Source organism: Marmota marmota, unplaced genomic scaffold (genome assembly GCF_001458135.2).
Source record: "Marmota marmota marmota unplaced genomic scaffold, marMar, whole genome shotgun sequence".
NCBI lineage: Eukaryota > Metazoa > Chordata > Mammalia > Rodentia > Sciuridae > Marmota > Marmota marmota.
Genome location: NW_026000016.1, coordinates 45,699,866 through 45,725,379, shown reverse-complemented (window position 1 = coordinate 45,725,379; position 25,514 = coordinate 45,699,866). Strand labels below are relative to the sequence as shown.

Below are 25,514 nucleotides of genomic sequence, written 5' to 3'. Positions count from 1 at the left end.
CAGCGTTGCCTCCTTCCCGTTCTCTTTTCAGATTTTCATGTGGTCCCAGCCTTGAACTGTCAGCTGCCAAGCGAAGCTGAGTAGGTCTGTCGAAGGAGCTGCCCAGGGCCTGGGTCAGGGTGGCGGGAGGACAAGGCTGGAGGCTGGACTGTGCTCCGACTGAGCTGTGTCCATACAGCCAGCGCAGCCCTTAGCCCTTCTCTTTTCCAGGCCCCTGACCTCATCCACAGGGTTGGATCAGAACCAGTACTCTGCACCCCCCAGCCCCACTCTGCAGCTGGTACCAGTTAATTGTCTTCTCAGAGTAGCCCAGGCCTGCATTCAGGCCCCAGAGCCTGGTGGCTCTGCTCCTTTCCACCTCTCGGTTGGTGTTGATGCTCCTGGTTTCCTGGGAGAGGCCCTACCTTCATTCCTCTGCCAATTTGAGTCCTCCTCCCACCCCTCCTGTCTAGCCAGACCTCTCTGTGGTACCTGCAGCTACTACCCCAGAGCCTGGTAGGCTCTGCTCACTCAAATCTGAAGCCATCTTGACCCAGTTTTCAATAAGCCCTGCCTCCCGGCTCCGCCTCCCCCGGCCTCCCCTTCACCCTGGGAAATGGAGCAGGCCTCTGCAGAACATCCTGTCCCTTCCTACTACTGCAGGAAGAAGAAGCCACATTCACTCTTAGTTCTGCAGATGGGCTCCCGGGGCCCTGTGCCCTTGGCCTCCCCAGTCCTGAGCTCTCCCAGCCCCTTCCTCTGTGCCCAGGGACGCTTCCTGGAGGCACTGCTCACCCCAGAGCCATCGCATGCTTATCCTGCCTAGAGCGGCAAGCCCCCATTGCCAGAAGAATTTGAGGAAGGACTGTAGATGGGATTTGGGAACTAGAGCTAAGTGATTCTCGGGTGACCTCCAACCCCTAAAGAATTGGAGATGTGCCCATCCAGTTAAGGAGGTTGAGGGTGGGCTCAGGTTCTGGCCCTATCCTTGAGACTATGAAGGTGGCTGGGTTTGCCTGCGGCCCAGAGCCTGGGGATGGACCAACAGCTTCATTCATCTAGGAATTTCGGGGCTGAGCTGCCTCAGATCCTGTCCTCCTTCAACGAGGGTTAAAGTTGGAGACAGGAGAAATTGGTTACCAGTAAGTCAGCAGGCGTCACCCCAGCCCAGTGCCTGCATGGAGCAGGTGCCGAACAAGACTTAGGAACTTGTTTAAGTTGAACAGGGAACAGACTAGGGATGTGGTATACGTAAATTATCATATTCGGGGCTTTGATGCCAAAAGCGGATGAATTTAAACACCGTGATTAGGAAGCGTTTAAGAAGACCCCGACCTTCTAGAAAGAAAGAGAAGGCAGCAGGCACGAGGCCAGATGCTTGACATATCTTGTCTCATTTAATGACCACAGTCCTCTGTGAAGGAGGGATTGCTTCTGCCCCCCAGTTAAGGAAGCGGAGACAGGCTAAGTGGCTGCATTCAGGCCCCAGGGTAAATGCTGCAGCTTAGATGGAATGAGGGGGTCCCTGGACAGAGGGGAGGCTCAGAGAATTCCCCCTGACAGCAGGGGCTGAGGGCTGCCCTCGGAGGTAAGTGTCACACCTCCTCTGAGGACCCCAGCTCAAGTCTACCGCCCACCCCAGTGCCTTCCCCCACTGCAAGCCTGGGACCCCTAAGCAACAAACCCCACATTGTTCCCTAGCTGGCCCAGGCTGGAGGGACAGTGGCTCTTTCCCAAGGCAGGCCAGCCTGCTGACTAATTCTGCAAGCCATTCATGTTGGCAGGCCGCGGAGGCAGCGGCAGTGGCAGGGGCTTCCAGCCACCACCTCACCCCCTGCATCTCTGAGCAGGCCAGCCCGCAGGAGGGAGGGGCCAAGGGGATCCTTTGTGGAAAAGTGCCCCCAAACAGGATGTTGAGGTGCCCCCCACCCCGAGCCTTCTAGCCTCAGCCCTGCCCCTGTCCCGGACTTCACCTCAGTTCACCCGCCCCCGCCCCTGCCTCCCTTAGGAAGCTATTGGTGTTAGGAGTGGGGGGCTGGGGTGGAGAAGGGATTGTGGGGGAACGGGGAGGAAGCACCCCTGGCAGCTTCCAGCACCCCCCCCCCGCCTTTGGCCCCCAGTCCACCCCCCATCTAAAGTTTCTACAAAGCTGGGGGTTCCCGTCACTGTGGCAACAGGTCTGCTGAAAACTGGGTGGGTGTCATCCCCCGGCACAAATGGTGTGCGCATGGCAGTACCATTGCCTAGCAACAGCCTCGCTCTCCTGGCGGCATCAGCAGCCCCAGGGGTGGGTGCCAGGGAGTAAGAACAAGGCAGTTAAGATCTCCAGAGGTGGGGGGAAGCTTGGGCACTGGGCAGGCTGAGGCCAAGGGTGTGGGTGGCTGGAGAGAGGAGAATGGGGCCGGGGCCACCAGAAGCCCCTGGCCTCTATCATCCTAGGCTCCATTCAGATGGGGGTTCCAGGTGGCCTGGCAGACGGGACTGTCTGGTCGGACCCAGAGCTGAGCTTTAGGCAGGGGAGGAGGAAGCTGAGCCTATCTGGCAGAGAGCGTTGGTGACCGAGGTGGAGCATGACTTCTGGTTGATGGCCTGCCAGCTCCTCAGGGGGCAGCAAGGCTCAGGACCCTCCGGAAGGACCAGAGGCCGAGCTGGGGGAAGCTAACCTCAGGGACGGGGACCAACAGGAGGAGCTGCAGGGTCTGTTGGGGACATAGCATGCAGCCCTGGCAGGAAGGGTGCAGTGGGGGTGGGGTGGGGGCAGGCAGGGGACAGACAGCTGGGCCGTCTACGGGCAAAACAGTCCGTTCTAAGAAATCGAACAAGAGCCGCTCTCAGAGCGAGAGAGGCTGGGAAGCCCCGCAACGAAGAGAGGGGAGGCCATGGATTCCCTCGAATGGGGGCTTTGTGAAGAGAGGGAAACCAGAGGGGGGCTCCAGAGGAGATAAGTTGGCAGCCTTTTGACTTCCCAGGGACTCTGGGTCTAGGCCAGGATGAAGGCTCAGTTCTCCTCCTCCCCAAGACCTCCATCCTTGTTTCTCAAAAGTCAGATGCTCTCAGAGCCCCAGGGCCAGGCAGCAGCCACAGGCCAGGACCCAAGGTGGTCAGGAGGAATGCCCCCAAGACGCTGCCCAGGCCTGGGGAAGGACCAGATGAATTGGGACACTGCCAGGACATGGCACAAAAAGTTCAGGGGGCACAGGGTTGAGTTCTACCTGGTTTATTTTCAAGAAGGGCCTTCTATAGGAAAGTACCTAAGGAGAGAGGTTTGGAGAGGGCCACCTGGGGTACCTCAGAGAAAGGACGAGGGAGGAGAGAGAAATCTTCTGAAAGAAGGGAGGAGGTGTCCATGGCAGGGACAGATTCAGTCCAGAGAAAAGGGTTCTGAGGCTGGTCAGGCGGAACCCCCCATTCCAGGATGGGTCCCTGGGTCGGGGGATGAGGAGATGACGCTTGGGGAGATTCAACCACCATATAGTCAGGTTCCAAGGCAGAGAAAGGAAACAAGCTGCAACCAAGGTAGGGAAGGCCAAGTTCAGGCTCCCAGGTGGTGGGACAGCGATTTGGGGCAGCTCTAAGGACCTAGGAGCATCACCGCCCACCTGTGGAAGGGACAGAGCTAGAAGGCCCCTCAGAGCAACATGGAAGGCCCTGCTTGGGAAAAGAGGTTTGACACCCCCAACCTTGTCAAGAGGAGCCAGGTCCATGTCTAGGCAGCAAGATGGGCAGAAAAGCAAGACCTATGGGAAAGAAACAGCAGGCTCGGCTCCGGCTGGGATGGTGCCCCTCCCTGCCTGCTCCACCCCTCCTCCTGTGCCCCCATCCCCACCGGGGCCTGGCCTCAGCAAGGTGTGCCCAGGGGCAGGAGTGGGGGGGACTCCTTGGGCTTGTGGAAGTAGATGGAGGAGGACACCTCGGTCTTGAGCTTGCTGTCCGAGCCCCCCGCGGTCGAGGCCTCTGAGGCCCCGCACTCCTCGCAGCAGCAGCAGCAGCAACAGTCCAGGAAGGCCTGGCCCAGCGGCCTGCAGATGCACAGGAGGAGCACCGGGGTGATGGCGCCTTTGAAGAAGGTGGAGAACTGGTTGATGAGGCCCAGAAGGTCCAGGGTCTGGCGGGTGAGCTCAGTGGAGAGATAGGCCACCACAATGTTGCAGACGTTCTCCGGGAGGGTGCAGAAGGCGTAGACCACGGTCAGGCCCACCACGGTGCTGTTGAGCTGGCTCTCACACTGCTCGTGTTTACCTGCCCGGCACTCTGGCTTCCTACCCGGCGGGCCCCGAACCCGCCACGTCACCAGCTGGCAGGTGACCGTGAAGAGGACGGGCAGGCAGAAGTAGCAGCCAAAGTACCACCACATGCGGGCGTTCTGATAGGTCATTACCAGGGAGTAAAGGGACTCGGGCAGGCTGGCTGAGGGTTTCATGATGCACGAGTCCACGGTGCCCGTGGTGGGGGCTGGCTCCTGTACCAGCTGCCACAGCAGGAGCTCGGGCACTGCCAGAGTCATGGAGCCCACCCAGATGACAGCCAGCTTGGCCAGGATTGACTGGCACCGCTCAATGGGCCTCACCTTGGGCAGGGTGCTGGTGGCCACATGGAAGCGGTCAATGCCCAGGGCACAGAGGCTAAAGGTCGTGACTCCCAGAGAGGAAACCTGTGGGCCAGGGTGTGGAGGGAGACAGAGGCACATGATCAGAACCTGTGGGACAGGAAAGAAACTCTGGTTTCTGGCCAAACAGAGCATGAATTACTTCCTATATGGTATGGAAATAATAGTAATGATGATAGCTACCATTTGGTGAGAATTGTCTAACCATCAGTCCTCTTCCATACATTGTCAAACCCTCCGTCAACCATCTCACAGAAGAAGAAACTAAGGGTCAAGCAGAAAAAATCTTAAATGACAGAGCTGAAGTTTACCCCACACCTGCCATCTGGTCTACCCATCCTGATAGGGTAGGAGATAAGGAAATGGAAGAGGAGGTGCCCAGAGACATTCCTTGAGCTAGGGGATGTTCATCCTGTCTCCTCCAGACCCCAGTGCTTGAGAATCATTTGAGAACCATCACTACGGAAGACCCAGGACAAAGACATGGAAGTTCTGGCTCTTTGAAGCTCTTTCCACTTCCTGTACCCACTTCTGTGCATTCATTGGGAGCAGTTCTTGGGAAACGTGGCTTATACACTCATTCATGCTCGCTTGCTCTCTGTCTCTGTCTCTCTCTCTCTCTCTCCCTCCCTCCCTCCCTTCCTCTCCGCTTGTCCTGAAAAGCCCAGGGCCTCACTGTGTGGGGAGCAGCCCCCATTAAGCAGCCTGGGCCCACCATCCCTGCGTGCTATTCATCAAATACACAGGAAGATCACCCTGTGAGCCAAGAGGAAGAAGCCCCAGCCACTGGGAAGAAAGTGCCAAAGAGGATAAAAGAAGAAGAGAACCCTCCGGAGCTATCCAGTGATGTTCGACCACACTCTGGGCTCTGACCACCCGCCCCCTACATCCAAATTCTTCCCTCTCTGGCTGGGAGAACACAATCCCTGGCTTATTCGCACTGCTGAGTGGCCTCTGTAAGAACCCCAGCCCCCTCTCTTGGCAGGGAAGCCCAGGCCTGCAGAGGAGCTGCCTTCCGCCTCCAGCCTCTGGCAACAACACCATGCTCTCTCCTTCCTTCTCCATGTCTCAAAAAATATCCCAAGCTGCCTTCCCCAGCTCCCTGCAAGGGACCATCCTGACATCCTCCCAACTAGAGAGTTCTGGGCAAGTGTGTTTTGTGCCCCCAAGCCCATCCCATCTCCCAGCCGAGACTCCATCAGCTCACGGACCATCTCTTTCCTGGGGTCAGAGTCTACATATTAGGCATTGTGGACCCACAGTCAAGCAAGGCCGGGTATCCATTCACCTCCAACCATAAGCAAGAAAGTTCATAAAGTCAGCCTTTGTCCTTTTTCCCCTTATACCATCCCCCAATAAAAGCCACCATATGTTGATTGATTTTAATTCTAAGCACTTTATGCATATTACCCATTTAAACCTCCAAAAAGAGGGGCTGAGTAGTGTGGCTCAGTGGTTGAGTGCTTCCCTGGCCAACAGTAGAAGGAAAAAAAATAATAATTCAAATAGTTATTGCTGTTACTATTGTTCCCAACTTACAGATGAGGAAACTGAGGTTTAGGCAGGTGAGTAACTTACCAGGCTCAATCAGCTAGCAATTGGCAAAAGCCCAGTTTTTTATCTAGACTGTCCAGTTCTGAAGTCCTGTGTCTGACCACTCACAACTCACTCTGGCTGTGAGCACCAGATGAGGACAAAGTTATCCTGAGTTGTAGGGTCTCCTATCAAGTTAGAGTACCTCTGCGCCACCATTAGTTGGACTCCTGGCTTTAGGAGGAGAGGAAAGGACAGTTCTAACTGCTGATCTTATAGAGTCTGTCCAGGGGCACCAGCTCTGGACCCCCTCCTCTCTGGAGGAGTCTCTCCATTCTATCCTTTAATAAAACTTTTTGCTCTTGCCTCAGTGTTTCTTGAGTTTTGGTCTTCAATACCAGGGGAACAGGGACCCAATCCTAATTTTTAAGACCAGCTTCAGAGAGTCTGTCCAACCATGAAATCATCACGAACACAGCCAACTGGGTAGGACCAGGACCTGCATCTAATGCTGATCCTGACCAAGCACAGTGGTGCACATCTGTAATCCCAGCTACTCAGGAGACTGAGGAAGGAGGCCAAGTTCAAGGGCAAATAGGCAACATAGCGAGTCCCTAACTCAAAATAAAATTAAGTATGACGACATGGCACCATCTGTGCTGCTACATCCTTCTTGTGGCTGCTGGCGCCCGCCAGCCTCCTGAGGGGGCCCCTCAGCACGGTCGGAATTCTACTTGGGGAACTCACCATGTGACAAAGCCGACTGGGCTGGAAAGTTGGGTTGACCTTGAGCACCACTGGCTTCCTGTGGTTCTAGCTCATCCAACCACATAATAAAGATGTTTTAGAGTATAAAAGAAGAAATGGTTTGGGATCAACTTTGGAAAAAACTAATATAGTATGCTCCATATAATGGTAACAGAAGTTCCTCTGGATTCACCAATCTACTGAGTTTTGAATGTCAGAGAAAAAGTTACATATGAATATATATGAAGTCAAAATTTGTGTTTTGCATTATTCAATGAAAGAAATCAAATTACTTCTGTATTCTTCAAGTAAAAAAATAAAGTTAGATTAAATTTTTAAAGGCTGAGGATGTAGCTCAGGGGTAGAGCGCTTGCCTCACATGCACAAGACCTGGGGTTCAACCCCTGTACTGAAAGAGAGAGAGAGAAATGATATTTGATTCCTTCCTCAACCAGACAGGAAGGTCACCTGGGTCACAGAGCATCATTCATAGAGTAAAACCAGCCTTCATGGGGAGGTCACAGCCACTAGAGTCTTCATTATTACATCACATGTAACCAAAATTTAAAAGGTCACTTGAGGGCTGGGGAGGTGACTTGGTGATTGAGCACTCACCTAGCATGTGTGAGGCCCTGGCTCAATCCCCAGTAACACACACACACACACACACACACACACACACACACGCCACTTGCTTGTTTTGTATTCTCTTATAGAGACAGCAGCCTTCCTGATCCACATATGTGAGTACACTTAGGCAGTGATTAAATTGTCTCTGGGTGAGCCAAGCAACCTTTAAAACCATGTGCTTATCTTAACAAAGAAGTATCCAGAAGTGAGGGCATAGTGACTTACTTTAGAATTGTAGAACGAGCCAGCTAGAAGGGCCATCTGGTCTACCCATCCTGCTAGGGTGGGAGATAAGGAAATGAAAAGGAGGTGTGAGCTGCCCAGAGACACCCAGTATGTCAGGGGCAGAGTGGAGACCAGAGCCCCTGTTGGCTCCAGGGCCCAGAAGTGGGTCTTCTCTTTCAGAGAGGATTTAGAGGGTAACTGATGGAGATGGTAGCAATGACACCAATAACCACAGTCGGGAGGGGAATGGCTGTCCTCCAGGCATTTGCACTTGCAGGGAGCAGGAATGCCCAGGAGGCAGGATAGCGAGGAGTTAAGATGGGAAGCTGTGGGTGCGGGGCAGCGGCCATGGGTACACAGGGAAAGAAGGAGACACAACAAAGGACAGAGGGATTTCTTGGGTGGAACAATGGGGGAGGGTAGGGACAGAGGAGGCAGCAGCTCCGATCTAGAGAACCAGGGAGAGACCTGCCCTGAGTTTGCTTGAAGGCGGGAGGCCAGGCTGGGACTGGAACCCAGGGTCCTGCACACGGCCACATCCCCTGGCCCACCTTGCTCTCCTGACAGCTACCGGACACCAACACCAAGCTCGCCTCCTTCCCCAGCATCGGGGAGAAGGGAGTGAAGGCAGAGCCGCAGGGATCTGGGGTTCTATGCACCCACTTCCAGGGTCTAAAGAGACTTTGAGCTGCTTCAAGGAATTGCAGCCCCGCAGCCGAGCTCTGGAAGCGAACACACTCACCTCCATGAAAGGCACGGCCCGGCAAGAAACGTCACCCAGCAGTCTCTGCTTGGTGATCTCGTTGAAGATGACAACCGGGAGGCAGAAAAAGAGAACCAGGAAATCCCAGAGGGCCAGGCTGGCGAGGATGGAGTTCCAAGCACTCTTCAGGTAGTAGCTGTGCCACACGATGCACATGACGGACAGGTTGCCCACTATGCCCACAGCAAACACCACCAGTGCCAGGAGCATGATGGCATAGGCGCTGTAGGAGCTCTCGGTCACCGGATACAGGGGGTTCTGGATCTGCAGCCTCTGACCCGGCACCCCCGTCAGATTGCCCTTCAGCTCCTGCCCGCTGCTCAGGATGCCCCCATCCTTGTCCAGGCTGGGGCTGGTGGCTTCCAACAATTTGGTGGGCTGCAGGCCAGCAGGGTGGATAGGCCTGGGGTACTCAGCCCACTCCTCAGGCACATAATGCTGCACCTCTTTGGCCTCCTCATCCTCAGCGCCTCTCTTGGATCGGCTCTGCTGCTCTTGGGCCTCGGCTCTGTGCCTGCCCAAGGGTGAGGGGGCACCCCCAGAGACCCTGTTTAGCCCTGCAGCCAGCACCACAGCAAGAGACACAGCCAGGGGACACAGCCACCGCATGGCCGGACAAGCAGGACACAGCTGCCCTGGGGAGAGCAGGTGAGGGCAGGAGACCCAAGTGCCGGGCAGAATCAAGAGAGGCAGCTGGCCGGCTGGGTCCGCCTCCAGTCAGGCGTCTGGCATGGCCAGCCCTCCCTCCCACCCTGTTGGCCAGAGGCTGGCCAGGGCCCTCTGCTGGACACAGAGGAGTCCTTGCTGCCCTCAGCATATCATCCTCCAGGACACTCCGTCTCAGGCCCCTGGACCATAGCAGATCAGACTCTAGGCCCCTCAGGGGGCAGGAGAATAACTGGAGTGAATTCTAAGGCAGCTCCTAATTTCAAACTGAGCAATAGGACTGGGGATATAGCTCAGTGGGAAAGGGCTCGCCTAGCAAGCAGGAGGCCCCGAGTTCCATCCTGACGCCCAGCACTATCCAAAACAAACACACAACTGAACGACAAGACTCACTGCGATTATTGAACATTTACTAAGTCCTAGCATACAGCTAGGGTTTTTGTTCTATTTTGTTCTTGCAGTGCTAGGGATTGAACCCAGGGCCTCGCATATGTTAGGCAAGCTCTCTACCACTGAGCTACTTCCACAGCCCTTTTATTTTATTTTGAGACAGGGTCTCATTAAGTTGCCCAAGCTGGCCTCAAACTTGCAATCCTCGTGCCTCAGCCTCCAGAGTAGCTGGGATTACAGGCATGCGACAACATGCCCAGGTTCAGCTAATTTCTTGCTGAACCCTTGCTATCTTCTATGTGTGGTCCATGCTCAGAGCTGTGTTTCCCTAAGCCTGCTGGAGAATTGATCTAAGTGCTATTGTAACCCATATTTTTAGGTTTGAAATATGAGATTTGTAGAGGTCAGTCACTTTTCACAAAGCTGATACGAGCCAGACACAGATCCTGGATCTAACTCCAGAGCCTTGAACTTGATGCTATTCTCAACAGGCAAGAGCCCATCTGCTTGCCTCCTAACCACACAAACTCCCGGAGGAAAGCAGCAACTAGCAAGATTTCAAAACAGCACATTCTTGGCTGGAGATGTAGCTCAGTAGTAGAGCACTTTCGTCTGGCATATGTGAGGCCCTGGGTTTGGTGCCCAGTACTGCAAACACACACACACTCACACACACACACACACACACACACACACACACCTTGAGCCAACACAAGGTGGAAGGACATATGCAATAGCACATCTTTTCTGAGTACCTGCCATGCTCTAGAAACTTCAGTGCACAAAAATGCAAGACTTCTGCCACCAAGGAGCTTTTAGTCCACAGGGGGGAATAAATATGCAAATCAATAATTAGAATTCAGTGTGATAGATGCTTGATAGACAAGTGTCACAATGCCAAGGGATTCCAGAGAAGCTTGGAGGAATCTGGAAGGGGTCCAAAGTGAGGCAATATTTGAATGGATCCTAAAAATTGCCAAGGAAGACCCTGGAAAAGAAGGGTTCTAGGGACAGAAGACATGGCACCTGCAAAGGCTTGGCGATGTGAAAGTGCATGGAGTTCCTGCAAAATGTCATGGAGCTGCGACCCATGACGGGGAGTTTGGGGAGAGGGCATTAGCACTTGGGGCAAGAGAGGAAGAACCAGGATGGACTTTGTACACTAAGCCAAAGAGCTGAGATATGATCTCGAAGGCAACAGAGGGTCCTACAGGTTGGGATACAGAGGAACAATGGACTTGGCCAGGTTATTTTCAAGGGTCTCTGGATGGGGAGCTGGGCAGCCAGAACAGGAGATGCACAGATTCCAGGAAGGCCATCAGCACCAAGCACTTCTGCCTGTGCATGGGGGTGGGAGAAAGGTCAAGGCTGATCCAGGACTGGGTCCACCACTCATGCAGGACAGGGGAGGAGCCCCTGGCGCGTCAGGGATGGGATCTCAGCAAATCAGCAGAGAATCCAATTGTCCTATTTGCTGTCATTGCTACCCAGGTCCCCACAGTGGAGAGGTGAAGCTGCTCCACATCCTTCCTCAGAGAGGTTGGAGAAAGGATGGTAGGAAACATGTGGGGGAAACAAGACCCTGCCCTGAGCCTCCCACGCGGGTTGCTGCTCAGAGCTGAGCTCCCCTAAGCCTGCTGGAGAGTGATTCAGATCTCTCTCCTACCAACTCCCATGGCACCAGACTGTTGTCAACGAGACCCACCGCCTGCTGCCTGGGCACGGGTTTAGGGTAAATAGCATCCTGTTATCTGTAGCATTTATTGATCATTCACCAGCTGCTATGTTCTTCCTTTCTCTTTTTCTTTTTGGTGCTAAGAATTTAACTCAAGAGTACTCTACCTCTGAGTTACAACTATAGCCCTTTTTAAATTTATTTTTGAGACAGGGTCTCACTAACTTGTCATGGCTGGCCTCAAATTTGTGATCCTCCAGAATTGCTGAGATTATACCAGGATACCACCATGCCCAGCTCTGTTAATGAATGTTGCACTTTTTTTTTTTTTTTTTCCGAAGGGTGCTTTACCACTGAGTTACTTTCCCAGCCCTCTACCACCGATTTTTTTTTTTTTAATTTTGAAAAAAGTTCTTGCTAAATTGCTGAGGCTGGCCTTGAAACTGCAACTCTCCTGCCTCGGCCTCCTAAATGGCTGGGATTACAGGCATGCATCACCACACCTATCCAGGCTCTGTCTTAAACACTTGATATGATTATCACTTAACTTTTTGTGACTGCCCAGGTTCAGAGAGGTGAAGTAGCCTGGTCAGGGAAACACTGATCCTCTTATTATTCAGATGAATCAAATACCAAGGCCAGGCACTGCGCAGACCTGTCTCTGGCAGGAGATCCTTGGTGCCCCTCAGGCAGGTACCCCAGTGTGGGGCTGGCACATGGAACCAGAGAATGTTAGTTCTCTGCTCATTCCTTCTATTTGTGAATATGCCCCACCCCACCTCACGGTGTGCCTTGGACAAAGCAGGTATGGAATCTCTACAAGAGCACCCCTCTGCTGGTCTCTGATAAGACAGTTGGAATGCATGAGGCCACTAGGTGGAACCAAATGTCTAGTGATGGGAGTTAAGGGCTGGGCTGCAGGCCAGCACCCCCTCCCATTCTAGTCCCGCCTGCTCCGCCCAAGCCCAGCCCATACTCTCTAGGCCATCAGAAAAGAGATTTGGGAGATGATAGCACTTGTCCACTGTTTCACCACCCCTCCTAAGAGTACTCAGCATGGATCCCCAAAATGCTTTTCGCCTACTACCCCTTCTTCAACTTCTGGAAGATTCCTCTGTCAGTAGCAGGTTGGAAATCTCATTCAGAAGCATACCAGGTGAAGTGGAAGACTTCCCTAGCCCTTGGGAATGGCTCTCCATGATCCCAGGAATTCCCCGTTCTTCTCCCTGGGAATTTCCCCAAATAGCGGTTCCAGAAAAGATAATTAGGTGGGACAGGGTGGCAGAGAGGCTGGAGATGTCCCCTAGCATTAAATGAAGTGAAGGTTTAGGGCCCCTACCACCCATGGTAAGAGCTATCATTTTATTAGATGCTACGTACCAGGTGTTCTCCAGCTGAGAGCACTTGCTGTATCCAGACTGCCTGAATGTCACTGCAGATACTACTAGCCATGTATGTGATTTTGGTCAAGTGCTTAACCTGTACCTCGGCTTCCATGGAAAGAGCATGCTCCAGGCTGGCTAAGAAGATTGAAGGAGTTCATCTGTGCAGATCTCCAGAACAAGGCCGGGCACACGGCAAGCGGTGCCTGAATGGGGCTGTTGGCTAGCGTGGGTTCATTCAATTCTCACAGCAGCCTTCCAAGGACACTCATTACTGTCTTCACGTCACAGATTTCAAAATTGAAGCACTGAGAGGCAGGAGGCAAAGAGGCGGGGAGGACATATGCTCGGAGAAGCTCTTCTGCCAGGGACATCTCTCTGCCTGCCGCTGGCACAGATGGGGGCTCGGAGAGGTTCAGACAGTCTGAGCCCACTGGATCCTGCTATGTTGAGTCTCCTTCAGGTTCTGGGCTTCCAGAACCCAGGGGCACTTGGTTCAGAAGGCCACTAGCAGGAAAGTGTGCTTCCCAAAGTCAGGGACTGTGGCCTGATGCCAACTCTGCTGCTCACTAGCCCCACGATGTCAGCAATCACTGAGTCACTCATTTTACAAATATTTGTTGAGTACCTACTGTGTGCTGGGTGTTCTAGATACTCACAAACAGAGTAAAGGACATGACGTGACCTCGGTCCTCATGAAATTCACTGAGGCAGCCACTGGGGGAAAAAAATAGGCCCAAATAACAGAACTGTAAATTATAATGAAGGACATGGAGGTCATAGAACCACTCTGTCTTTCAGCTTACTCCTTAATAAATAGCAATGAGCATTGTTCCAAGTCTGAGATATGTTCTCGAAAGCAACAGAGGGTCCTACAGGTTGGGATACAGAGGAACAATGGACTTGGCCAGGTTATTTTCAAGGGTCTCTGGATGGGGAGCTGGGCAGCCAGAACAGGAGATGCACAGATTCCAGGAAGGCCATCAGCACCAAGCACTTCTGCCTGTGCATGGGGGTGGGAGAAAGGTCAAGGCTGATCCAGGACTGGGTCCACCACTCATGCAGGACAGGGGAGGAGCCCCTGGCGCATCAGGGATGGGATCTCAGCAAATCAGCAGAGAATCCAATTGTCCTATTTGCTGTCATTGCTACCCAGGTCCCCACAGTGGAGAGGAGAAGCTGCTCCACATCCTTCCTCAGAGAGGTTGGAGAAAGGATGGTAGGAAACATGTGGTTTGTGCTCACCCAATCCTACCTGTTCCATGATACCAAATACCAAGTCTGAGGTTCCGTAAGGATTTTATTTATTAAATGTGGTCATTGTGAGGGCATGTTTTTTGGGAAGAAGGTACCAGGGATTGAACCCAGGGGACTTAACCACTGGGCCACATCCCCAGCCCTTTTTTTTAATATTTATTTTTTAGTTGTAGTTGGACACAATACCTTTATTTTATTTATTTTTATGTGGTGTTGAAGATCAAACCCAGGGCCTCCCACATGCTAGGCGAGCACTCTACCGCTGAGCCATAACCCCAACACCCCAGCCCTTTTTATATTTTATTTAGAGACAGGGCCTCAGTGAGTGGCTTAGGGCCTAACTAAGTTGTTGAAGCTGGCTTTGAACTTGTGATCCTCCTGCCTCAGCCTCCCAAGTCCCAGATAATACAAGCATGTGCGACCATGCCCTGTGGTGCAGGTGTTTTTTTAAAGGTAAAATTTCTAGTACAACTTAAGTCAGTGGTTCTCCAAGTGTGGTCCCAGGATCAGCAGGAACAGCAATACCTGGAAATCTATATTCAATGCCTACTTTCAGGCCCTACCCTGGATCTGCTAAATCAGAAACTCTGGGAGTGGGACCAGCAATCCGTGTTTTAGCAAGTCCTCCAAGGAATTTGTTTTTTCTTTTTTGTGGTGCTGGAAATTGAATTTGGGGTCTTGGGCATGCTAGGCAAGCACTCTACCGCTGAGCTACATCCCTAGCTCCACATGGGATTCTAATGCAGACTACAGTTTGAGAACTACTACCTAAGGTATTCCCATTGCAGTCAAATGGTGACTGGTGGGGAGTGGGGGTCCCCTTAGCAAATCCTTGGGCAGGTGCTTGTAGGAGGGTGCAGAGGGAGGAACACACCCTGGAACATTGCAGACCAGGGACTCACTGAACTTCTTGGTGAACAAGGCCGAGATCTTTCTATCTGCATTCTCAGTGCCTAGTATTCAGCAGATGCTTAAAATGTGCATTTAAGGGAGAAGGGCGAAAGGCCTAATATGGTGGTACAGGCTAATAATCCCAGTGACTCATGAGGCTGAGGCAAGAAGATCACAAGTTCAAGGCCAGCCTGGGCAACTTAGTGAGACCCAAAATAAAAATAATAAAAAGGGATGGGGATGTGACTCAGTGGTAAAGCAGCCCTGGGTTCAAACCCCAGTACCAAAAAAAAAAAAAAAAAAGCAAGCAGAGACAGAAAAGTGCTCACCCAATCCTACCTGTTCCATGATACCAAATTTCTAGGTTTCTCAGCAAAAATAAACTCACAAGATAGGCAGTGGTAAGACTTCTGACCATCCCCTACTCTTGCCCCAAGACGCTGTTTGCCTTGTGGGCTCTCTGTCCCCCTTCCCCAGCCATGGCAGCTGGCTCCCCTGTAACACCATGCTCCACACACACCCCACCACCTTTCCTCACTGTCCCACATCATGGCTAAGGCAAGACCAGAAGGTCCAACTGCAAAGGAAGGGACACCAGTGGAGCCACAGCAAAGAGCCAAATGGTCTGGCGCCAGGGGTCATCATGTCTTTCAGGTCCCCGAGCCCCTCCACCATGGCTCCTAGCTGCCCTGCTGCCACCACCACCACCAGGAACTCACTGACAGGCCTCTTACTCTCATCCAAGTCCAACAGAGAGAGGGCTGGGAGAGATGCTCCTATGTGCCTAAGGACTGTCATCCAGGTTAGGGCTTCCCGCTAAGGATCCTTCCAAACCAGAGTAACCACAGGGACTAACACTTCAAGACCAACTGCTGGCCCATCAGAATGAACTCCAGCTGGGCGCCACAGCGCATGCCTGTAATCCCAGTGGCTGAAGCAGGAGGATCACAAGTTCAAAGCAATTTAGCTTGTTCCCAAGCAATTAAGTGAGACCCTGTCTCAAAATGAAAAAACAGAATGGGCTGGGGATGTGGCTCAGGGATTGAGCACCCTGGGTTCAATCCCTGGTTTCAAAAAAAAAAAAAAAAAGCCTTGAATTTTTTTGTTTGTGGAACTGGGGACTGAACCCAGGGGCACTCTACCACTGAGCTACAGCTCTTTTTAAATTTTATTTTGAGGCGAGTTTTCACTAAGTTGCCCAGGGTGGCCTGAAACTTCCAATTATCCTTCCTCAGCCTCCCAGGTAGTTGGGATTGTGGACATGTGCCACCCCACTGGGCTCAACACCCCACGTTTTAATGAGTAACATACATACTATAGAAAGGGAGTAAATCAAGTATTTGTCTAACAGATGGTTACTGAATGCATACTGTGTGCCAGACACAGAACTGATGCTCAAAAGCCCGTTTTCTTAACCCCTCCATTGGCAAAGAAGCAAAGAGGTCACTACCTCTCAAGGCACCCTTTTGCTGTTTTGTTCCCCCTCCGTACTGGGGGATTGAACCCAGGGGTGCCCTAAACACTGAGCTACCTCCCCAGACCTTTTAATTTTTTATTTTGAAACAGAATCTCACTAAATGGTTCAGGCTGGCCTTGAACTTGCGATCCTCCTGCCTCAGCTTCCTGAGTTGCTGGATTACAGGCATATACCACCATGCCTGGCTCCCTAGCAGCCCATTCTGATTCTAGATGGCTACACTAATGTAGAAGTTGCTCCCTGATTGGAAATGTGGCTCAAGAAAAACCCTCCCATTGGTTCTGGGCTGTCCCTGGGAGAGACAGAACCTACGCATGAACAGAGGACCCTCAGGTGTGCACAGTTCACAGAATGCACACGGAGCAGGGCCATGGCCATAAGTAGAGGTGTGTGAGGGTGGAAGGAGGAGTGGGGCAACCAGACGGGCTGGGGTGAGCTAAAGCAGCCTTCCTAGAAAGAAGACTCAGAGGGGATTTGTCCAGGGACAGAGTCCAGGTGGAAGTGGGGCAGCCAGTTCTGCAGAAGGGAGAGGAGACAAGCTCCAGGCAGGAAGGTAGCGGTGGGGAGGACAGACTGGCTCCTGGAACAGCCAGCCTGCTGGGTGGAGTCCGTTGTCACCCAGCCCTGACGCTCTGAGCCAGGCAGTTGAGCCATGGCAGGGGTGGGGCCATATCTCCGCTCCCGCCATGAATTCAGGGACATTGGACTGATTCCTACCAACACCTGCACTGGATTTTCACCCTCAGGCAGCTGGAGGAACCCTCTGGAGTCTGAGTCCGGTTCTGAAGCGCTGGGTGGTGAAGAGGGTTGGGATACAAATCTTAGGGGAGAAGGGAGCCCAGACTGTGGCTGTGGGGGGTTCCCCTGCAGTCCGGGGCTCATGGGGAAAGCTGCCCAGGTCTGTTTAAGTGGTGACTGGGTGAGTCCCAGGGGCCTGCTGCCGAGCTGGCTGCCCGTCCCCCCAGCCACTTGCCCTCGGGTCCCACCACTTCGCCATCTTCCCCTCTTCACCTTGCTCTCTGCAGCCACAGGGCCGCTGGACTTGGACAAGCAGATTATTTATTGCCAGGTGCCCTGGCCGTGTCCTTTCTGCTTTCTTGCCCTGATGTCCTGACTTGAGCTGCCAGTCCCAGAGCTCAGCGCAAAAGAATGTAGCACAGAGCCAGAGAGAAGGGGCGGACACTGCCCTGGGAGCCTCTGCCTGGCCAGCTTTTGGAGGGCACACTGGGTGGGAACTGAGACCAAAGATGGCTGAACTTCTCCTCCCAAGTCCTCAGGGGCAGAAGAGCAGCCCCTTCCTCCACTTCTTTGAAGTTGGCGGGTTGTCCTGGACACTGCATGAAAATGGAGTCACATAGATGTATATTCCCTCACTTCTTAGTAGGGCAGCCTTGAGTAAGTCACTTAACCTGACTGAACCCCCTTTTTTTAACTGCAAATAAGGAAAATAATATGCACCTCCAACATGGCCCTAAACATTAAATGACACAAATAACATATTCCTGACACAAAGTATTCTTAATAAGTATCAACTCCCTCCCTCTAGTCCCTCCCCCTACTGACAATCTGCCTCATTCCCCTGCTCCCAGGGTGCAGGCCCCCTGAAATCTCCATGCTAGGGGGTCTCTGGGCTCACTGTCCAGCCAGTCTGGCCATGCAGCTCTGGCTTAGATTGCTGAGGGACATCTGGCCATCTTGCCAACATCCCAGACATCAGGGTAAGTCAGGAATGGGTCTGAAGGTTTCCTCTTCCCCTCCTAGAGCGAAGAGTTTCCTCTCTGCCACCATTAGCCATTGCCCCAGATGGGGACCGAGAAGAGGCAGAGAGTGCTTCAGAGGACGGGAGAGGGCAAAGGTCTCTCCCTACACCTCCTAGTAGAAAAGATGGAGGAAATTCCCTACATGCAAAGGAGGCTAAAAATAGACACAGAGACCCCACCCCCAGCTTGGCTTTGTCCTGCCCAGCCCTGAAATAACAGCACAGACTCCATTCCCTGAAACAGGCAGGGCCAAACTAGCTGCCTGGAATTGGGAGAGCCTAGTGCAGTCACCTGTAATCCCAGCGATTTGGGAGGCTGAGGCAGGAGGATGGCAAATTCAAAGCCAGCCTCAGTAATTTAGCAAGATCCTGTCTCAAAATAAAAATTAAGAATAAAAAAGGACTGAGGATGTAGCTCAGTGACAAAAATTCCTCTGGATTCAATCCCTGACACCAAAAACAAACAAACAAACAAACAAAACAAAACACAAAGATCTTGGGAGAGACTTGACCTACAGATGAATAGAAAAATGTCCAGTCACAGGCAAAATTCCTCCCCCTCTAGCTTTCTTTGACTGTGTGGTCAAGTCTCTCCCTTTCTCTCTCCTGGCTTCTCCCACCCACTACCCCCTTGTTGCTGGGGACGGAACCCAGGGCCCCATGCCTGAAAGGAAGTATTCAACCATCGAGTTGCACTCCCAGCCCTTGCCCCCATTCTGAATTTTCCTGGATTCATTCTTTTTCTCTCCTGTCTAAACCAGCATAAAAGTCCTATGGGTCTGCAGGCCTCACCTACAGACTCGTATATTGTCTTGCCTAGGTTTGGGTCTTTTGATGTCAGAGGCCAAGAGAGAGTCCTTTGCGGAAGCTCCTGCACAGCCCTTCATGAGAACAGACTACAAGGGCCAAGGTACTTTGTTCACCCCAGTCTCCCCAATGTCCAGCTTACTGTCTGGCACAACTGGCACAAAGCGTGCACTTCGTACACATTAGTTGTTTTTGTTCTTAGCAAAATTCTACCTGAAGGTGTGGCAGGCTTCTGTCAAGGCCATGTCCAGGGCTCAGGACTGCATAGCCTGAGCTCCCTGCATCTGGAGGTCTTCAGAGCCGTGTGGATTTCCCCTGATCCCTCCAGGGTTACCATGAAACAGACCACAGGGTCCCCATGTCCTTCTATCAAGGTCCTCCAGCACACAGCACTCCAGTGCTTATGAACCAACATTTCCCCTCGGTTCTGCCAGCACTTGACAGGACCTAGGCAGGAAGGTCAGAGGGCTATATAAGCACCCCCAGTTTTCCTCTGGGCATGCTCTGTCTACCATAGCCAGCTGGAAACATCCACCCAAGAAGTCCCCCAGGGCAGATCCATGGGCCAACACCTGTCTGAGCGAGAGGTCCTTGCCAACAACAATGAGTTCTGAGCCATCCTCCGGATGGGCCCTGGGACCCATCTATAAATGGAGCTTTGCTAGGGGAGTTCCTGGTTCCTATGAAACCCAGCCTTCCCAGAGGAACCTCTATGGAATGGTTGATGCCCCATTGATATTGTTTGTTTATTTATTGATTGATTGATTGATTGCAAAGAATAAAGTGAAATTAGAAATCTTCTAGACCACTGCTGGCCTAATAATTCATAGGAAGCCATCACTGGGCATTGGAGAGACACACTCAGGTCTATTGCAATATCCTGGACAGCTTCCCTTTTGCCAATTTATGATCCAGGAGATGAAGGAGAATGGACATGGTGGTGACCTTGGCAGAGGCAGGAAGAAACAGGGCTAAGGGTGGTTAGGTTTTCAACTGTCTCAGGTGCATACTGTCTCAGGTGTATTTGTACCTGTCTCTGTGCTCAGTATGCATCCGTGAGCATCTCCCTCCATGTTAGGATTACAGAGCTCTCCACATGCAGCTATATAAAGAGATTGCTATTTCTTTCTGGAATGGCTGGGGCAGGGGTGTGGTCCAACAGATGGCTAGCAGGTTACAGGTGTGTCTGGCTGAAAAAGGTACTTGGCCCAGGCCTCCTGATTGGCTCTCAGTGAGTCATGGCAGTTGGGTTCCTGGAGCAGAGCTAATTGGCTGTCATGGAGTCGGGTTCATGCCCTGCCTTATCTTTAGGGCCTTCTCCTGCTGGCCCAGACGGACAATGTTCCTGGGATTGGCAATGACGCTTGCAGGCTGCTGACTCCGGGTCAGTGGGACGTGCCCTTTGGGTCTTTTCCCAGCAGTGTGTGGGTTCACCTTGACCTCTCCACGCCCTGGCTCCTCAGCCCTCCAGCAGTACCTGATGGATGACACCCCCCAAGGGAGTGATTGGAGGGGATGGCTGGCTGTGACCTGGCAAAGAACGACCTGCATAAACTGACTGGCAACATCAAAGACAGTGTTTGAGGGTAAACATTCTAGAAACATTCTAACTGTAGACCCTGGGAAGGGGCTCCAAGGAGATGGGCAGGGGATGTTACCATGGCAACTTAGAGAGCAGGAAAAAGATAGGTGGAAGGGGTCCCCGCCATGGCTTTTCAGACCCCATGGGTTTCTGAGCATGCAGACCATGGGAAAGGTCCTGCCTCCCAGTCACATGTACCCACAGAGTTTTTCACTTTTCCTAGGCCTGCACAAGTGTGACTTCATGCCTTCCAGATGGGCGGGACCCAGAAGGCTATCTCTGTCTTTGTGATGGGCAAAGCAAAGCCTCTTTGAGGACGGGTACCTGCTGCCCAAGGTCACAAGGCAGAGACTAGCAGGCAGCAGGAGTCCAGTGGACCTGGGGACATGCGCCTCTGCTGCACTTGGCAAAGCTCTCTGCCTGACCCCTGGAAGAGCTGAAGCCCTCAGCCTCCCTTAGTGTTCCAGGAACCGCCCAGCCCGGGGCTTGGAAGTAGCTGCCACAATAATCTTGGCTCAGGCCTGCACTTCTGAGAAGCTCCCAGACTTCAGTACACAAACAACCTCACACTTCCCATCCTCCTCCTGTGTGTCTGTCCACCTGAGCAGGCACAATTTCTGAGACTGGGCAGTGGGTGGGGGGCAGTTAGGCTGCGGAGGCCTTGGCAGGCACTCTGCCAGCTCCCTGCGGCTTTCAGGCCGTTGGCACCCTGAACTCCCAGCTCCTGCCTGTCCAGGTTGGCACAGTCACCATCCAGGGTGCCTTGGCAGAATGCCAGAGGGAATTTTCCACCTGCCTGGCTTTGTTGTCTGCTCTGTGCTCTGGAACCGGGGCTGGAAGGGGCAGGTCCTCCTGGGTATCTGGAAGGGAGCTCCTGGGTTGTTTGGGGCCCCCTCAGACAGGAGCTGCCAGCCCTTCCCTTCTTCCAGGGGCCTACAGGATCTCTTTTCCTCCCTGAGGGAGATACAGGAGCTGGTGGGAGATGTGGAAAAGGTGGACTCTGGGCTGGTGAAGCCCACCCAGGTGACCAGAGTGCCAGGGTTAGAAGGAGCCTAGATTCATCCAGTTGAGCCCCTTCCTCGTACAGATGGGTAGACTGAGGCACCCAGAGGAGCCAATGGACAAAGGAGGTAGTAGTTAAGCCAGGACTCAAAGTCAGGTTTCTAGAATCAGAGAGTCCAGTGTCTTCACTGAACCTTTTAGTCTTCTTCCCCAGAGTTCTCCTCTCCCCTGACCTCTCTCCTCCACCCCAGGTTGCATTTGGTGTAGGGGCAAAAGGTGTGACACCTCTCCTTACCTATCATACGGGTCACAGCCACAGGCCTGCAACAAAAGACAGGTTAACAAGAGCAAAGCATAACAAATGTGCTTAATCGAAGTTTTACATGTTCAGAGCTTTCAGAGAGGGAGACCCAGAGACCCAGGGAAAACTGTCTTCAAGCTTAGTTTTGATGGAGAATGGACAGCTGTGTGGAAATGTGTTTGGACAAAGGGCAAGATCTTCATCTAAGGGACTGAGGGGCACCCAGCAAGGCCTGTCTGTTCAGATTCCTCCCGGCCTCTCTGCGAGCCTTCTTCCCTCCTGGGCATAGGGAAGGGTCTCTGGGAATGAGGGTTTTTAAGGGAGAAAGGAGAAGAGTTCCAGGTTTTAGGGCTGCTTTGTTGTTGCAATCCTGGCAATTAAACCCAGGACCTTGTGCATGCTCAGGAAGCACTCACCACCCAGCTGTATCCCCTGCCCTTTTTTAAAATTTTATTTTGTGGCAGGGACCTCTCTAAGTTGCCCAGCTGTCCTCAAACTTGAGATCCTTCTGCCTCAGCCTTCCAAATCTCTGGGACTACAGGTGTGTGTGTCACAGCCCAGCTGGAATTCTGGTCTCTCTGACTCACTTTGGGGAGAAGGCAGGGCAGGGGGGGTGGACGCAGAAGGACAGGAGAAGGTCTTGCTTCGGAGACCCCCTAGTCTCCAGTTTGGAGGACTCAGCTCACCCCATGCTTTGGGGTATCATTGCTAAGCCCTATTGCAGGGCTGCTGGCTTCCAGCCCGGGTCCCTTTTACACACCTCATCACTTGGCACCAGGTGTATGGGGGCTTGGCCTGCCCTCCACCACTCCTTAGTGTAAGCAGCAGCCTGGTAGCGCCTGCCACCTTCAGTGAACTGCTCTCCTGGCTGAGCTCTATGGGGTGGCCCTGGGGGCGGGGGACAAGGCTGCTCTAAAAGCGAATGAAGAGTGAACCCAGAGGTGACCCAGGGAGACAAGAGGGAGGCCGGGAAGACAACAGAGGCATATGGCTGAGGACTTGGGTGGACGGAATGGCCAGAGCCTACTTAGAGAGGCTTCTTCATGCCCCCACCAGCACTTCACCTCGCTGGGGACCTCCAAAACCTCCTCTGGCCCTGAGCCACCCGTCAGGGTTGGGGCCAGCAGTGCCCCATCATCCCCAGGCCCAGAGCCTCTCTCTCTCTCCCCCCTGCGGCGAGGTGGCTCAGTTGCACCTGCTCCCTTCCCGAGTAAACAGCAAATGGGAGGCCCAGAGCTGGCGGAGGGAGGCTGAAACTGGGCGCTGGAGCTGGCTGAGTCACCACTGTGCTCTACAACCAGGGACCAGAGAAAGAGTGCAGGCTGGGGGAGGACAGATGATCGCCACAACAGGACAGACTCAGGCCTTGTACTCTCCTCCCGAAAGGGAATCCTGAAAGGGTCATTTGGAAATTTCTCCAAACCTTTTTGTTTTATTACATTAGAAAGCTATGCCTAAGAGATGGCCCAGAGAGGACAAGTGACTTGTCTAGAGACACACAGAAAGTTAGTGGTTTCAGGTCTCCTGAACTAGCCATGGGTTCAAATCCCAGATTCAGAAATAGAACTCCCAGCAGGCTCCCTGCCTCCCTGGATCCACCACCTCCTGGGAAAAGGATTCAAGAGATCTGTAATTGAAATCATTGCTAAAATGCACTCGATCCCCCCCACCCCCGCTTCTTCAAGGAGAAGGAGGCCTCCTGCAGCCCCTCTGCTGAGGTCAGCGGGGTGTCAGCGATCCCCGGAAGCTCTGCCCAGCGATTTGACGTCACGGGGCAGGACCTGCTCGGCAGCGAAGAGCCCCGCCCAGGAGAGGCGCGGGGAGGGAGCGGGTCTGGGCTGCGCTGCTGAGCCTCACGACCCAGCCGAGCCGAGCCGGCCGCGGCCTTGACCGAAACTCCCCAGGCGGCTCTGCTGCCCACCTCCCACTCAGAAACCCGGGGTGCCTGGAGCTCCTGCCCTGGGCGACTGAGTCAGCGGGCCTCGGGGCCAGGTAGTGAATAACAGCAGCCAGGCCTTCCCCAGACACGTAGGACTGCGGTTAACAGGGTGGAATTCGGAGAATTCACAGTATCGGTCACCTAACCAAGCTCTGAGGGCTCCTCACCGGTCAGCTGCGAGACCAGGGCAGCTTCCTGACCTCAGTGAGCCTCTTCTGTAATCAAGGGGAAAATACCTATCACACTGGATGGCTGTCACGATTCAATGAAATGACCTGGATGTCCCTCGGGCTCAATGCCTGACAAGCAGAAATGTGGGCTCAAGTTGGTTGTGAGTGTGTGTGTGTGTGTGTGCGCGCGTGCGTGCGTGCGCGCGCGCGGCTAAGGTTCAGACTCAGGACTGTCCCCTGCTAGGCATGTGCTCTACCACTGAGCTACATCCTCAGCGCTTGGCCTCCATTTTGCTAGCTAAAATAAAACTATTTTTTTTTTTTTACATTTGAATCAGACGGGATATAATTTCTCATTTTTTCTGAGTGTACAGGTTGCAGAATCATATTGGTCATGCAGTCACATATATACACACAGTAATAATGTCTATTTCATTCTACTGTCCTTCCTTTCCCCCCATCCCCTCCCCTTAAAATAAAACTATTGCTGGGCTATAGCTCAGTAGTTCTGTGCTTGCCTAGCGTTTGCAAGATCCTGGGTTCAATTCCTGACACTGCCAAAATTAATAAAATAATATAATATATATAACACATACATATATACATCTCTAGTATTAATAATAATAAACCAAAGTTCTAAACCTTGCATTTACATCATGGAAAAATAATGTCGAATTTTTTTTAGGAGAGTCATTTATTCAACAAGCTGTGTGTGTATGTGGGGGTGGGGGGGTGCTGGGTATTGAACCCAGGGGCATTCTACTGCTGAACTGTGTACCCATCCATTTTTAGTTTGAGATAGGGTCTCACTAAACTGCTAACCCTGGCCTCAAACTTGCTATCCTCCAAGCTGGGCAGGGTGGCGCACACTTGTAATCCCAGCAGCTCAGGAGGCTGAAACAGGAAGATCACGAGTTCAAAGCCAGCCTCAGCAACAGCAAGGCTCGAAGCCTCAGTGAGACCCTGTCTCTAAATAGAATACAAAATAGGGCTGGGGATGTGGCTCAGTGGTGGAGTGCCCCTGAGTTCAATCCCTGGTACCTCCTCCCCCACAAATAAAACAAACAATTTTCCATCCTCCTGCCTCAGCCTCCTAGTAGCTGGGATTACAGGTGTGCCACTGCCTTCGGCCTAAGCCTCTTCTTTACTGAGTCCAACTCAGGCTTCATCTTCCCTGAGACTGACCCACACCAGCACCCCTCTCATAAACTTTCTTCTTGCAGTTTATCACAATGTCTATCCTTGGGTTCTGAACATTCCTTTTATGGGGGGAAATGGGGAACTGGGGATTGAAGCCGGGGGTACTTTTCCACTGAGCCACATCCCCAGCCCTTTGTATTTTTCATTTTGAGACAGGTCTCTCTAAATTACTTAGGGTCTCGCTAAATTGCTGTGGTTGGCCTTGAACTTGTGATCCTCCTGCTTTAGTCTCTCAGTTACTGGGATTACAGGCAGGCAGCACCCAAACCAGCCAGCATAGTTTTTCTGTGATGGATGTCTCCTCCCTTAGACTGTAAGGAAGGCTAGGTCAGGGACCCAGCAGAGTCCCAGCAGAGGTGGGAGTAACAGTGGTGGAATGAACACACGGAAGGAACAGGCTCTCGGGAGGCAGATGTCTCTGGGGGTCCTGTGCCCAGGAAAGGGCCTGGTTGATTGTACATCCCAAAGTGCCTGGGACAGCAGTGGTTTACTCTGTGTCCTTTCAGGACTTTTTTTTTTTTTTTTTTTTTTTT

At 52.7% G+C, this 25,514-nt stretch overlaps 1 protein-coding gene and 1 long non-coding RNA gene across 2 annotated transcripts; one reads left to right on the top strand and one right to left on the bottom strand.

The window, feature by feature from the left end:
• Positions 1-32: 32 nt before the first annotated feature.
• LOC125618528 lies at positions 33-5,971 on the top strand. The gene is made up of 2 exons (XR_007349869.1): positions 33-84; positions 5,249-5,971. It is a non-coding gene; the product is annotated as an uncharacterized LOC125618528 (long non-coding RNA).
• Positions 3,181-9,193, bottom strand: Gpr37l1 (G protein-coupled receptor 37 like 1). Its single transcript, XM_015483836.2, has 2 exons — positions 8,463-9,193; positions 3,181-4,630 (listed from the first exon to the last, which is right to left on the bottom strand). The coding sequence occupies exons 1-2, from the start codon at positions 9,090-9,092 to the stop codon at positions 3,818-3,820; spliced, it is 1,443 nt and encodes a 480-aa protein (XP_015339322.1). The 5' UTR covers positions 9,093-9,193; the 3' UTR covers positions 3,181-3,817.
• Positions 9,194-25,514: the final 16,321 nt, after the last annotated feature.

What these genes read in the sequence shown, in the direction of transcription:
- Gpr37l1 (XM_015483836.2), bottom strand. Translation starts at nt 9,092, where the DNA reads ATGCGGTGGCTGTGTCCCCTGGCTGTGTCTCTTGCTGTGGTGCTGGCT. An exon ending in GGGCCGTGCCTTTCATGGAG is followed by an intron (nt 4,631 to 8,462) that starts GTGAGTGTGTTC and finishes CCTGGCCCACAG; the next exon opens with GTTTCCTCTCTGGGAGTCAC.